At 41.7% G+C, this 14785-nt stretch overlaps 1 protein-coding gene across 1 annotated transcript in view; it reads left to right on the top strand.

Annotated features, from left to right (window-relative positions):
- EXD2 (exonuclease 3'-5' domain containing 2) overlaps positions 1–13893 on the top strand; it is a 61196-nt gene extending 47303 nt beyond the window's left edge. The window contains exons 4-9 of the mRNA XM_069595130.1: positions 167–293; positions 5185–5516; positions 6695–6801; positions 7057–7192; positions 8310–8666; positions 10913–13893. Coding sequence (XP_069451231.1) covers positions 167–293; positions 5185–5516; positions 6695–6801; positions 7057–7192; positions 8310–8666; positions 10913–11129 — 1276 coding nt within the window. The 3' untranslated portion in view covers positions 11130–13893. The remainder of the gene's footprint in view (positions 1–166; positions 294–5184; positions 5517–6694; positions 6802–7056; positions 7193–8309; positions 8667–10912) is intronic.
- The last annotated feature ends 892 nt before the right edge of the window (positions 13894–14785 follow it).

A 14785-nucleotide genomic window follows, 5' to 3' on the forward strand; every position in this document is an offset into this window, starting at 1 on the left:
CTTCATAATCTGATGGAGGTTAAAATTGTATATACTTTTTGTTTTATTTGATGTAGTGAGATTGAGTATCTGTCATTTGTTTATTGGCCATTTATGTGCCTTTTTTGATTGTCCTGTTCTTGTCCTTTGCCCATTTTTGACACATGGTTTTATTTATTTCTTGTAGAAACAATTTGCTCTCTAATGGGCTTAGCCTGAAATCACTCTCTGAGACTGTTTTGAACTTTCCTCTTGACAAGTCCCTTCTGCTTCGCTGCAGCAACTGGGATGCTGAGAATCTTTCTGAGGACCAGGTACTTCTCTTATCAGAGTAGCTGAAGAGTGGAAGAGTCATTGCTTGTAAAGTATAATTAAAAACTCTAAGCCTCAAAATGATATATGTTGGGTGGAAATGCCTTAAAATAGCCTCCTTGATGATACTCAAGATAAATGCTCTATAATAATGTACATGCCACTTGAATAAAAGGGTAAGACTCCTTGTTCTATTTTTTTTTTTTTTGAGCATTTACTATATGCCAGGGATTTCAGAAAAATGTAAAATTTTTATCATGAATAAAAATGCATACTTTAAAAAAACAGTGTTATAAGACTTATTATAAGGAACAGCAAGTAGTTCTCCTGCCTTCCTCCCTCATTCTTAATTGCTCTTCCTTCTTTTCAGAGGCAACCAATTTCATTTTTTTCTGATAATTATCATTATATTGTAAAATTGCATATATTACTCTTTCCTTTTCTACATATTATCTTTTGATTTCTTGCTGTGGAAAACAGCAAGATTTAGTGCTCTTGCAATTCCTGTATCCCCATACAGATACTTCTTCCCTCCCCCATGCTCCCAACAGAGGTAAATCATCATTTTTATCAGATTAATATCTACTTATATTGATATTATTTATAGCTGCTCCACATAGTCAATTGCAGTTAAGTATTTTTCTTATACAACTCTTTGATTTCCCAGGAGTAGTCATTTATATTTTCATTTGCTTAGTTTTCTGTATACCTGTTAACTATGTCTACTGCAGGCTCTCCTCTCTGCTGGTTCAGACACAGTCAGGTAACTTAGTCATTTAAGTTTCCCTTGGAGCTGGCCCTCGTGGAGTCCTTGGTCTTTCTGTTACTTTCAGGACTGGTTGCTCTGTAGCCCTGCCTGCCAGACTCTCATCCTGTTTGTGTTTACCGTCAGAGTGGGAATTCTCTACACCTCTCTGCTATAGCATGTCCTCTGTTTTACAAATCTTGTGTCTTTTTACTTTCTTATCCCGGTGGAATACATTGAAAATAGCTTCCTAAGAAAAGGAGAATGAGAAGTTAATTTATGACACGCTGCACGTCTGAAAAGATACTTGTTTCCTCTCTATTAACTGATACTTTGGCTGAGGATAGCATTTTAGGGTGGAAATCATTTTCCTTCAGAACTCTGAAGACAGAGCTGCTTGTAGCTTCCAGTGTTGATGCTGAGTATGTGACTCGTTTTTTCTTCTTTATTCTTAGTTTTAAAATTCATGATGATATACATTAGTGTGAGACATTTTCCCCTATAGTCTTAGAATTCAGTGGACCCTTTCGATCTGGAAACTCATGTCTTTCAGTTCAGGGTATCACCCTCATAACATTTCTTAGGAAATTTCCCTTTCTTTTGTTTCTAGAATTCGTATTGTATGTATATTGGATCCCTTGAGTTAATCTTCTTGTTGTCTTAGTAAAATGTTTTCTCTTTGATTTTCCATCTCTATATTTTTTATCTTCTGGGAAATTTCAAGTTTATCTTTCAATATGTCACTCACATTTTTAATTATTCCTATTGTTATAAGAGCTCCTTGTCTTCTCTGAATATTCACCTTTAAAATAACTTTTCATTTTTGTTTAATAATATCTTCTATTATCTTAGAGTATTAAAGGTTCTGAAGGTTTTTGTTTTTTCCTTCCTGCATTGCCTCCTTTTCCTCTGAATTTTTAATTTTAAATGTTTGATTTGGTCTTTATCTTTCATATTAAAGATTTTTTTTTCAAATGTTTAGATCCTTGCCTATCCATTTTTATTTATGAAGGAGACATTAAAGCACCAATTGAATCTACTGGCCAACTGAATCAAGTGCCAATTGATGAATGAATAATAAAATACAGTATAGCCACAGAATAGAATATCATTCAACAGTTAAAAGGGTACATGCTACAACATGGATGAGTCTTGAAAACATTATGCTAAAAAGTGAAAGAAGCCAGTTACACAAGATCACATATTGTGTGAGTCCATTTATATGAAGAGTTCAGAGCAGGCAGATCTGTAGAGACAGAACAAATTGGTGGTTGCTTAGGACTGGAAGAAGTAGGGGATGACTGCTAAAGGATAGAAGATTTTTTATTGGGCGGATGAAAATGTTCTAAAATTGATATATGAAGGTTGCACAATTCTGTAAATATACGAAAAATCCTGAGTCATGCAGCATCTCTAAAAGACATATTTGGGACAGTTGGAGACATTAGAAGGCAACCGTGTATTATTGTCTTTTATCAGCGTTAAAGTGGGTGTGACAGTGGTGTGACTATGTAGGAGAATGTCCTTGTTCTTAGAAGATATGCACCAAAGTATTTAAGGATGAAGTATCATAGTAGCTGCAACTCAATATTGAAATGTGTTCAGCCAAAAGAGAAGTATTTGGTGTATGTATTATAAAGAGATAAAGCACATGTTGACAATTGTGAATGTTAGTTGTCATTCTTTTCTGTAGGTTTGAAACTTTCAAAATAAAACATTGGGGAGAAAAGGTTAATTGCCACCAAATTTGAAACCAGATTTGTGATCCATATTGTTATGAAAGTTCAGAATTTCCAAAGACTCTTATTCATTCAAAATGTTTATTGTTTTTTTAATTATAAGCATAATGCTTAATGAGATTTTGTAAGATATAGAAAATAATATTTAAACTTGACATTTAAAGAAATGGCATGAGAGCACAGCACATATGGCCAAATTTTTTTGACTAGTGAGTTTTATTATCAGTAACTATAAGCTATAATCAAATGTCAGTAACTGTAAGTCTTTTCTCTCAGGCCACTAGAATCTTCTAGTCTTCTACCCAAGAAGTATAAGCCTACAGCCTATATTCTGGTAGCTGAGTGGAAGAGGTGGTGCTGGTTATCTCATTATTTAATATGTAGATTTTCCCATAATCCCTCTTTTGCCCACTTTGCCCCCAACCTCTGCCACCCCTGATATTACTAGGTCCAGATCCTCTGTGATTTAGCCACTATATAACTTACACTTGTCAAAACCCAAACTCTGTACACTCAGTAAAACAAAGCAGTAATGTGAGTTTACTGCAGTAACTCATGTGACTTGTTACTTCATTTTTTTTTCATTGCTAAATATACTTCATTGTATAGATAGACCACATTTGTCCATCATTTGGTAGAGTTTTAAGTTGCTTTCCTTTTTTTAGGCTGTTATGAATAATGCCGCTCTGAATATCTGTGTATAAGTTTTTATGTGGACATACATATTCAGTTCTCTTGGGTAAACAGCCTACAATGGAATTGCTGAGTCATATGGTAACTTTATGTTAACTGTTTCAGCAATTGCCAAACTATTTTCCAAAGTAATCCACCAGCAATGTATAAGGGTTCCAATTTTCCATATTGTGTCTGATTTGGTTTTAATTTATATTTCCCTAGTGACCAATGATGCTGAGCATCTTTCATGTGCTTATTGGCTAATGTTGTATCCTCTTTGGGGAAATGTCTATGCAGATCCTTTGTTCACATTTTAATTATGTTGTTTGTTTTTAAATTGTTGAGTTTTCACAGATATGTGTGTGTGTGTGTATGCATACATATTCTTTATATATTCTGGATGCTAATCTCTTATCAGATATATAATTTATAAATACTTTCTCCCATTTTCTGCAAATTTTCCTTTCACTTACTTGATGGGATCATCTGAAGCATGAAAGTTTTAATTTTGATGAGGTCCAGTTATCTGTTTTTTTCTTTTATTCCTGATGCCTTTGCTGTCATATCTAAGAAATTGTTGCCTGACCTAAAGTCATGAACACTTACTCTTATGTTTTCTTCAAAGAATCATATGTTTTAGCTCTTACACCTAGGTTCATAATTCATTTTGAGTTAATTTTTGTGTGCGGTCTGAAGTAGGAGTCCAAATTTATCCTTTTGCATGTAGATAGCCAGCTACTCCAGCACCATTTGTTGAAAGTGCCTTGGATTCCTTATCATTTGAAAACAATTTGTTAAAAAAGTATTCTCCACTCTTCACATTCAAACACCTTCTTTTCCTGTGGAAGACTGCTTGCTGACAGATATGTAGATGGTTGTAAATTTTCTACGTGGAAAATTTTATCCAAATTTCTTTTTCTAATATTCTGTTCTTTTTTTGTTGTTCTAAAAGAACACACAGAAAAAAGATCCATACTAATAGTGTTATTTACCAGGCTTGATTATTAAAGGTGAATTAAAGGAATTTTAATTAAAGTCCTTACATGCTTTGTTAGGAAGAGCTATTAATAAAATTAATAGTTTTGACTACTTTTATTTATGACCAGCTTGCCTGTGCCTAGTTGCTTGAGAGAATGACTTAGTATTGTTAAATACATAAATTCCAGAAATAGACCCTTGTGACTTTTGATCTGAGGTCCACGTTTGAAGCTGTTTTTCTTGTTTTACACATCATATTAGTATGTACAGCAGTTTGCTTCTGATCAGTAGTCACACAGGCCTCTTAATGAATCTTGGTGTCAGTTGTCCTAGGTGATGACCATTTCCAAAGTGAAATTCATGTACTAGCTGTCAGACCTGTGATAAGCACCCTACTCCAAGCTGGAAGAAAATCTGTCCAGCAGGTTTGGACAGATAGAAGATAGAATACATAGAAGACAGATAGCAGATAGAAGGAAACTTCACTGATTTATATAGATTAGGAATTTCAAGCATGACCTATTCTAATAAGTCATTATTCTATGTTAAATGAGGATTCATTATACCACTTGATTTATTTTTGTCTAGTTTGATTTTTTTGTAATGAAAAGGTTTTAAGGAGTAGATGGTACCTGAGTTACTGTGCATCTTGAGTTAGAACCTGGAAGCGGTCTCTTACCTTTGTGACTGACTTTGAACTTGCTCTCTCTCTGGTTCGCCTTCTGGATTCTACTGATCTCTGACTTTTCTCTTTAGGTAATTTATGCTGCCAGGGATGCCCAGATTTCAGTGGCTCTCTTTCTCCATCTTCTTGGATACCCTTTCTCTAGGAATTCGACTCTAGAAGAAAACGATGACCACATTGTCTGGAGAAAAATCTTAGAGAAATGTCAGGATGTGGTAGATATCCCATTCCGAAGCAAAGGGCTTAGCCGATCAGGAGAAGAGGTTAATGGGGAAGCAACAGAATCTCAGCAGAAGACAAGAAATAAGAAGTCCAAAGCTGATGGAACGATGCCAGGCAACCACCAAGGGAGAGACCCCAGAAAACATAAAAGAAAGCCCCTGGGAGTGGGCTATTCTGCCAGGTAACTGAGTCGTTCTGTGTCTAGTAGGTTCAGTGGCCCAGCCTGCAGCAAAAGGCATGATGCTTTACCCTGGGTCTGGGAAGAAGGCTTGTGTGGTAAGATGGCAGAGGCTCTCCGAGGATTTTTATTTTTCCTTTCCTTTAAGGACATTTGGAGCTAGCCTTTATTTGTGTACTTTTCCCTTTTACCCTTCTACTGTTTTATTTTTGAGCAGTGGAAGTGGAAATGAGGAGTGCTTAACCTAGCTTTGCCACTGACCTTGATACAACCTTAGATCTGTATTTCTACTATAGATGAGAAAAGTGAAAGTGTAGTCCCTCAGTTGTGAACCCCGTGGACTGTAGCCCTCCAGGCCTCTCCGTCCATGGGATTCTCCAGGCAAGAATACTGAAGTGGGTTGCCATTTCCCTTCTCCAGGGGATCTTCCTGACCTGGGGATTGAACCTGGATCCTCCGCATTGCAGGCAGATTCTTTACCATCTGAGCCACCAGGGGGTATAATTATTATTCCTTGCTTGCCTCAGGAGAGCAAAGTAACATGAAGTGCCTCAGACTTTTCAGGAGAAATGAATCATCTGATTTCTTACTCATTTGGCATTTGATTGTTTAGAATGGTATCCAGGCCCTAAACTTATGTTATTCTCTAGTCAATGAGAATTTTCCTGTACAGCTTATGTCTCTATTGAAGAATGATGACTAATAAATACTTTGAAGTGGAAGTTTGGTTCCTCTAAGCAAAATGCCTTTAGGAATTGGATGATTAAATTGAAGCAAGTATTGCATATGAGCCAGAAATAAATCCACAAGGCACTCATTACTTTAGCTTGAATTTTAATTGACTTGGTTTAATCCAGTGATTACAGGGAAATTTCTTCATGTTCTGTTCCTGCTTGCTTTCATGGTAGAACCATGTAAACACTAGCCAACTTACTCCCCAATTTCCCAATCTATAAATATAAAAACTAATGATATAAACTAATTCACTTTAATTTCTCTTTCCTAGCCCATTGTAGATGGAGGAATAAACATGGTTTCTCACCATGTTTTTTTGTCCCCCATAAATGTAACATATGACCCTAGTGTTGAATGGCTTGGGTCACTCAGAATATAGGAAGGTAGCTGATACCTTGATCAATAGTTTGCTCCACATTTTAGATTTCTCTCTCCCTTCCCCCCAGAAAATCACCTCTCTACGATAACTGCTTTCTCCACGCTCCTGATGGACAGCCCCTCTGCACTTGTGATCGAAGAAAGGCTCAGTGGTACCTGGACAAAGGCATAGGAGGTTTGAGATTCAGCCGTCTTACTTGATTTATAATTAGGTGCATGCGGGTACTGACTGGAGTGGGCCTAAGATAATGGAGAGGGTTGCGATGCGCAGAAGGCAGAGAGCCCTAGACACACGCAGGATGGAGCTGTTCAAAGCCCAGAAATAGTGATCCCTGCCCAGGATACAGCAGAGAACCACTGAGGTGGTGCTTCTTCCCTCAGGGAGAGGTGGGCGGGTGGTCACGCGCTAATGCTGCCTCTTTCCTCTAAGAGCTGGTGAGTGAAGAGCCTTTTGTGGTCAAGCTGCAGTTTGAACCTGCGGGCAGACCCGAATCCCCAGGAGACTACTACTTGATGGTTAAAGAGAACCTGTGTGTGGTGTGTGGCAAGAAAGACTCGTACATTCGGTGAGTGTTCAGCAAGCTGGGGCTGCCCTCTTGTCTGCCTCTGATGGAAGTTGCCCTTCAGGCCACATGCAGGGCCCTCGGTGGGCTTGGTTGAGTCTGCCCCCTTTCGCTTAGAGACTTGTCCCCAGGGGGCATCCCAGCATCCCTGAGAGCTTCGACACTCTGCCTGGCCTTGCTGTGGTGGTGCCTGCCATGATCCCCCTGCCCCCTACCGGAGCCAGTTTTTGGTTTCTGGAATGAAACCCTCTTGTCAAAACAGTTTGCCATGAGAGAGTCATTCCTTTTCGCTCATGAAGGAACGGAGACCAGTTCCTTCCGAAGCTGCCTTTCTGTGTCCTCCTGATCCTCCCCTGAGTGGCTCACAGGCTTTGTGACCCTGGGTACATCAGTATCCAGGTGACCTGAAGGCACCCTCTGGAATAGTCTGAGATTATTATGCGTCAACGTCCCCAGGCAATAAAGGTGACGTTACCACTGGGCCCGGGTACCCAGACACCTGGGCTTTCTCCTGACTACTGAAGTGTGATAACTCACTTGGCTCCTATCTCTTCTTGCAAAGTGAGACAAATAGTTGTGGCGGGCAGCAGTTTTCCCTGAGAGCTTAGTTCTCCTTAGAAGACAATGATGGACTTTGATGAATAACCAGGGAAATAATTTGAGAGTATGGGAGTCTTCAGATGAAGGAAATGGGCTCTTACAGGTCACCAGGCTTCCAAAATTTCGGGAGTAGCAGTTACCTGCTGCGTGCTTTGAGAGAGTTATTTTCTAGATGTTAAAGGCCATTGGAATTTCTTTTCATTTCTCAGATACTTTTCCGTTGGGGAGCACAGCCTTCCCAGAGGTGGTTATTAGCCTCTTCCTACCCCTGGCTTGCCAGAGGAGTCGGGGAGCCGGTGGTCTGCGCCCACTTCAAGGAGAGGGGGACCCAAGGGCCACAGGCAGGTGGGCGGAGACTGGAATAGGTAGTCGGGCCTTTATGTCATGGCGGTTGGGTTGCGGGGCCCCAGCTCCTCAGTCGTGTTTAGGCCCAGATCAGAATCCCAGTAGGCCGCCTGCCGACTCCGTGTTCAGTCTGTGTCGTCAGCTAATGCGCGCTGCCTTGTGCCGGCTCCCTTAGGAAGAACGTGATCCCGCACGAGTACCGGAAGCACTTCCCCATCGAGATGAAGGACCACAACTCCCACGATGTACTGCTGCTCTGCACCTCCTGCCACGCCATCTCCAACTACTACGACAACCACCTGAAGCAGCAGCTGGCCAGGGAGTTCCAGGCCCCCATTGGCTCCGAGGAGGGCTTGCGCCTGCTGGAGGATCCTGAGCGCCGGCAGGTGCGTTCGGGGGCCAGGGCCCTGCTCAACGCCGAGAGCCTGCCTGCGCACCGGAAGGAGGAGCTGCTGCAGGCGCTGCGAGAGTTTTATCGCACAGACACAGTCACGGAGGAGATGCTTCAGGAGGCAGCCAGCCTGGAGACCAGGTAGGATCTGCGGTCCTGCTCAGAGGGGAGTGAGGACTGGGCCAGTGTCTTTACGCCCACTGCTCGGTTTGAGTGCCTGTAGGGCAGAGCAGGTGCCCTGCGGCAGCCTCGGGCTCACCCCGACTTAGTCTGTGTGGCTCAAGATAACCAGGCAGGTGGGACAGAGCAATCTATTTGCTGATTAACTTTCTAGAGGAGGCTTGCTTCCTGTCCTTGACCTTTTAAGATCATGTCCGTATGTCCAGCCATTTTCCTAATGAGCAGGAGAGTTCAAAGGCGCTGGAGTTGAACCTTATGCTTTCTCTGCGGAAGGAAATCTTCCGGTCAGCACCGAACAGTGTGTGGTTTTGCATCTTTTCCCGTATTCAGGTTGGTGGGAATTGAGACACAGGGGTTCTTGTTTCCTGTCTCTAACCTGCCTGGCCTGCTGAATGGCATGCTGGCCAGGATTGCTGTTACTATTTAAATTACTTTTTAGTTTTTGCTTCCTTGCTTGCTTTCTCTCTCTTTCCCCCTAGTTGAATACCTAGTTGAATTCACTGAATTCATATCATTTAACTCAGTGTCCCTAGATGAGAGGCATTTTATAGTCCTGAGAAATGACTGGCAACTTGGCCCAGATGATAAAAACTCTGGGCTGCCTATTATAGTTTGCTTCCCAACTTGTCAGTTCTTTCCAGGGATTGAAGTAATTGATAAGTTCACAAATCCTGATAGTGCTGCTGGTTGCCTATAGTGTTTTGTTATTAAAAAAAAAAACCAACCATAAACAATTATAGCAACTAATATTTATTGAACAAATTTTTATAGATATGCTAATCTGTTTAGCCCAGTTAATAAACTTTATATTAATTGCCTTAATTATTTCTTATAACAACCCTGTGAGGTAGGATTTAGATTTCTTATTGATTTCTGCTAACATCGTATCCTGTATTTTTTTAAATCTCTCAAGATTTAAAAATTATTCTTAAGATTATTTTCCAAACTTTATTTTAGATACCTCAAAATTAAGGTTAAGGTTATATTACGAATTAAGGAGACTGGCTCCTTTAACCAGTTCCCAAAAGTATTACCTAAAACAGCTACATTTCCCCTTTCTAGTAAATTCATCTTGCTGCCTTGAATGGGAGGGTGCTGGGCTTGGATGTCTAGGACCAAGAAGAACAGCCATTTGGGGGAAGTTAGGCAAGTTAATGGTATGCCTGTGAGCTAAATAAGAAAATGCCCCACAAATACCCAGAGGACACGAACAGGCTAGACAGGGAGGATTGAGAGTGGGGTGTGGACCCAGGGAGAGGAACTGAATCCCAGACAGGGAAATCCTTTCATTCACAGGAGCTGATGGCACTGTTCACAAGGCATCTTAGTGAGAAAGGAGGCAGGGCTTCATCTTCTCATTAAACAGCACGAGCTGTGCAACTGAGCAACCACGGTAGCATTTTGTTGTGACCCAAACACGTCTTGTGGATGTGGCTTGGCATTTCTTTGTATGAGAATGAAGGCATCAAAGAAATATGCCGCCTTTATTTTACATTCAGGTATTACACTGTGATCAAAACCCGGAACACGTGGGCTGATTGAAGAGCTCATATAAAGACTAAGTATCGATCAGAATGCGTAGCTTAAAAGAAGGGCGAGGGCCTTCCGTGGTGGTCCAGTGGCGAAGACTCTGCGCTCCCAATGCTGGGGCCTAGGTTCTTCCCCTGGATCTGATAGAACTAGATCTGAACTGCAGGTGGGTCCTTCACCATCTAAGCCACCGGGAAGCCCTAGATCCCACAGGCCACAGCTAAAGATTCCGCATACTGCAACAAAGATTGACGATCCCCCGTGCTGCAACCAAAACTCAGCGCAGTCAAATAAATAAATATTAAAAAAGAGGAAGGGTGAGCCGATAGGAAGGAAACCCTTGAGTAAATGAAAGACCTCTGTTCTCCACCCATCATCTGCTAGGCAGTGGGGCCCCCGATAGTAGGGCTGAATGTTATGCAGTGGCTTTCCGACAAGTATAGCCCAGAATCCCCAGATGCCTTCTCTGGGATCGATGGTGCTTAGTATGTTCAAACTATTTTTAAAAAGTCAGTTATGGGAAAGATGTTTTTAAAAGCATCAGAGTAGCCACCCCTCAGGACTCCGTAGCCTCTCTGTGTACTCCATGGCGGCCCCTTGGCCCACAGCACCTGGAGCCGTTGAGATGCTGTCCTGTGCTTGCTTTCCTCAGACCCTTGTCCTTCGTATCTTGGCAGGATTTCCAATGAAAACTACGTTCCTCACGGGCTGAAGGTGGTGCAGCGCCACACCCAGGGCGGGCTGCGCTCCCTCATGCAGCTGGAGAGCCGCTGGCGGCAGCACTTCCTGGACTCCATGCAGCCCAGGCACCTGCCCCAGCAGTGGTCGGTGGACCACAACCATCAGAAGCTGCTCCGGAAATACGGGGAGGACCTTCCCATCAAGCTGTCGTGATCGCTGCCTCCCTTCTGGGTTAGGACGCCTGGGAAGCTGGAGTGGGGGGTGCCAAGTCACCTCTTCCTGTTTTAATGCCATTGTCAAATTCTGGTGACACAACTCACAATACTAACCCGTCGTGATCATCCCAGGATGCTTCCGGTGGAGCAAGGCTGTGCTTTCAGGGGTGCTCCCGGTTTTGAATTTCAGCTGGGCAGAGTGAGAATTCTTTATTCCGCCTTTTTCTGGACAAATGGGAACCTTGGCCTTCATATTTTTCCCCTCTCCCTATAATGCTTTCCCTATACAGGCGACACATGAAGGATTCTTCCTGAAGTGTCTTGTTAAGACTCTCAAGTTTTTAATATTTTTTCTTCCCTGTCCAGCATGTTGGTTTATCTCAAACAGGACTGTCAAGTATTTCAATCCCACCTTGTTAGGAGGGAGAAAAAAATAAAACGTTCTTCTAGAGGTTGGAGAGGTGGAAAGGGGTTGGAGTCATATTCCCAGTTCAGCCTCATGATTAGAAGTTCTTTGGCTTGATGCTATGCTGGAGCTCACCTGGATGGGGACCTGGCCCAGCTGGGCTGCTTCGGTTTATTACACATCCTTGAAAATGCTCCCGTTTACTGGTTTAGGACCAAGGCAGCACCTTCCTGCCATGTGTTTTCACCCTAGCACTGGAGGGGATTCTTTTCTGGAAAGAGGCCTGGGTGGGCCACAGAGAAGCACAAGCACCGTCTCCCTAGAGAACTGGGATGATTTGCTCAGCTTTTGGCTGTTTGTTGCAATCCTCCTGCCCAGAACGTCAAGGTTTTTGGCTAATCCCTTTCTGAGAGGAAGATTATCTTTTCTCAGAATCAGTATCTGGTCCCTTCAGTGTTCTGTGTTCTATCAGATTTGCAATACTGACCTCTTTTAAGCTCTTTAATTCTCTCCAAGAGCCATTTGGTCAGGTTGCAGTGAGAGGATTTCTCCATCTCCCATCTTGCCTGGGACACTGGGATTAATTAATCCATTTTGATGTTCAAAACGGTGGTGTTTCTCATCTTTCTAAATGTGAGGCCACCACTTTTAGCATGAAATCAGCTTATTAGTGATTAGTATCTTTTTTAAAGTATAATGAAAACTTTCTTACCTTACAAGATTTTAACAAGCTTTAAAAAAAAAACTTTATGGCCAGATTCAACAGGAACTCTGTTTTGGAACTGTGCCTGAGTTGGTGATAGCTGCTCTAACATTGATAAGTAAAACAACTTCTAAGCACAAAGTTCACGAATTGTAAATGTAAAACTTTTTGCTTTATAACTTTGTAGAATCAGTGAATACTCTTGGGGAGGGAGATCTTTATCCTATAGGTCCCTGCCGTGTGGCAGCCCATGGTGTGTGCTAAGTCGCTTCAGTCGTTTCCGACTCTGTGCGACCCTATGGACTGTAGCCTGCCAGGCACCTCTGACTGTGGGATTCTCCAAGCAAGAATGCTTGAGTGAGTTGGCATTCCTTTCCAGGGAATCTTCCCCACCCAGGAATTGAACCCACATCTCTTATGTCTAACCTGCATTGGCATGCAGGTTCTTTACCACTAACGCCATGTGGGAAGCCCATGGTATGTATGCACAGACTCCCCTACCCCATCCAACCCCACCCCACCCCACCTTGCCTCCCCCCCCACCCCTAGCTTTGACCCCTGGACAGCAGCCCACCACCCATGCACATCTTGCATTTTTTTCCTCTTCCCTTCCCACCCATCCTCAAATAGGTGTTTCTGGGGTCTAAATCAAAAAGTCTTGAAAACAAATAGTACCAGCTGCTTTGGGTGCCCTATGTTCCGCACAGTAGGTTGTTATGGGGCTGTAACTGCACTGGAGCCCGCGGCAGAGGACCGGGAAACGGATGGGTCCTCGTCGTAGTAGTGAGGCTTGCCACAAGGGGGCGCCTGTAGCTCTTGCTTTATATGCATTTTTGAGAAATAAGTGGCTTTTATACCCGGTCCTTGAGCATAACTCACGACTTATATTTCAGATTGTGTATATCTGGTTTTGAGTCACTTTGATAAGTTTTATAAGAAAAACCTCTTTCTCTTAAGAGACTAGGGCTCTTCCTTTCTCTTTCCCTGTATCCTCACACTGAGAGGTGAGAATCGTGTCCTAAGAGGTTGTTTAAGGTGCTGTGGTTGCTGCAGGTAGAAGGAATGGGTTCTCCAGTAGAACCCCCTGCAGAGCTTAATATCACAGAGCCAGCAGCCAAGACAGAGGAAAAATCTGGACTATGGCACACGCAATCTCTGTCCTTTTTAGAACACACGCTGTTTGGATTTGAATCTTTTCATTTTTTTAAGTCGACCTTGGACTTTAGCAGCCTGTCCCTAAGACTGACAGTTACTATCTCAAATGAGTTATTTTAGGGTAGGCATATTTTAAAATAATTTTTTTTCTGATATAAAAGTCATGTGTATGCTTTTTAGAGAAGAGAGAATGAAAATCCATCATCCCTCCATATAGAACAAACCTAATCTCTGCAGGTATGTTTATGAATTTCCTTTCAGTATTTAAAAATGCATTTATCATGTGTAGTATTTAAACAGGCTTGAGAGTCATATATATATAGCTTGGTATCCTATTTTTCCTTCATTTAACATGGTATCATAAGTAATTTCTTATCTCTTTAAATCTTTGAAAGTAGATTTCCTGTAACTCGACCTTACTTTATTATCCATGCCCACACTGTTGAAATTTTTGGTTGCTTTGGATCCTTTGTTAATATCAATGATGTATGCGATGAACTTTTGTGTGTGTAAATCTTTGACTATAACTTTGCTAACTTATTTAGGTTAGAACCTTAGAAATTGGATTGCAAGAAGGGGGAGGCATGTTGCTGGAGTGAGTACAAATTGATATCCATTTTTAGGGGTTTCTGTGATGGGAATGTTTGCCTTTGACCCTTTCCCTCATGTCCTAGGGCATTCGCTGTGTTTCCTCCTCTGTGAGCAGCAGTGAGTGGACAGTGTCCCAGCAAAGGCCTCTCTGATGTGCCTGAGCATTACGATTGCAGCCTCAGAGTCTTTTTTCTTCTTCCCTTCTGCTCCCTTCCTTCCTTGCCTCATTCCTCCTTGCAGCAGTGATTTTTGGAAATACTGTTTGTTTTAAAAGAAAATTGTAAAAAAAAAAAAATTAATTAAAAATAAAAAATTTTATTTTAAAATAAAGGTTATGGCCTTTTTTTCCCCCCCGATAAACAAGCAATTAATGATTTGCCATCCTAAAGCGAACAAAGCATGATATTCAGGGATTTGTTTCCCTCTTAAGAGTGCAGCCATAAGTTACTTATTCTTAACCATGTCACAGACAGAGATCAGATGACAAAACGTGTTCTGTTGAAATAAAGCCATTTTAATCCCTCATTTAGACTCTCAGGAGCCCAGCAGACAGAAAGAGCTTTTGTTCAGCTTCCTATTCTAATGTTAGGGGCCCTAACATTTGACTATTATTTAAATTCTTTGTTACCTTGCCTCTCTGAGTTTTTCATTCATTCATTCATCTTTTTTTTTTAAATTCATTATGTCTCATCCTCTAAGAGGTACCATAGTTTCTCAGGTTACTAGTTTGCTAATTATTACGTATTTTAAAAGGATTCTTCTTGGTCTTGTCTTTTCTGTTCTTTACGTGGTCATTTTT

The sequence above is a fragment of the Ovis canadensis genome, chromosome 7 (assembly GCF_042477335.2).
Source record: "Ovis canadensis isolate MfBH-ARS-UI-01 breed Bighorn chromosome 7, ARS-UI_OviCan_v2, whole genome shotgun sequence".
NCBI lineage: Eukaryota > Metazoa > Chordata > Mammalia > Artiodactyla > Bovidae > Ovis > Ovis canadensis.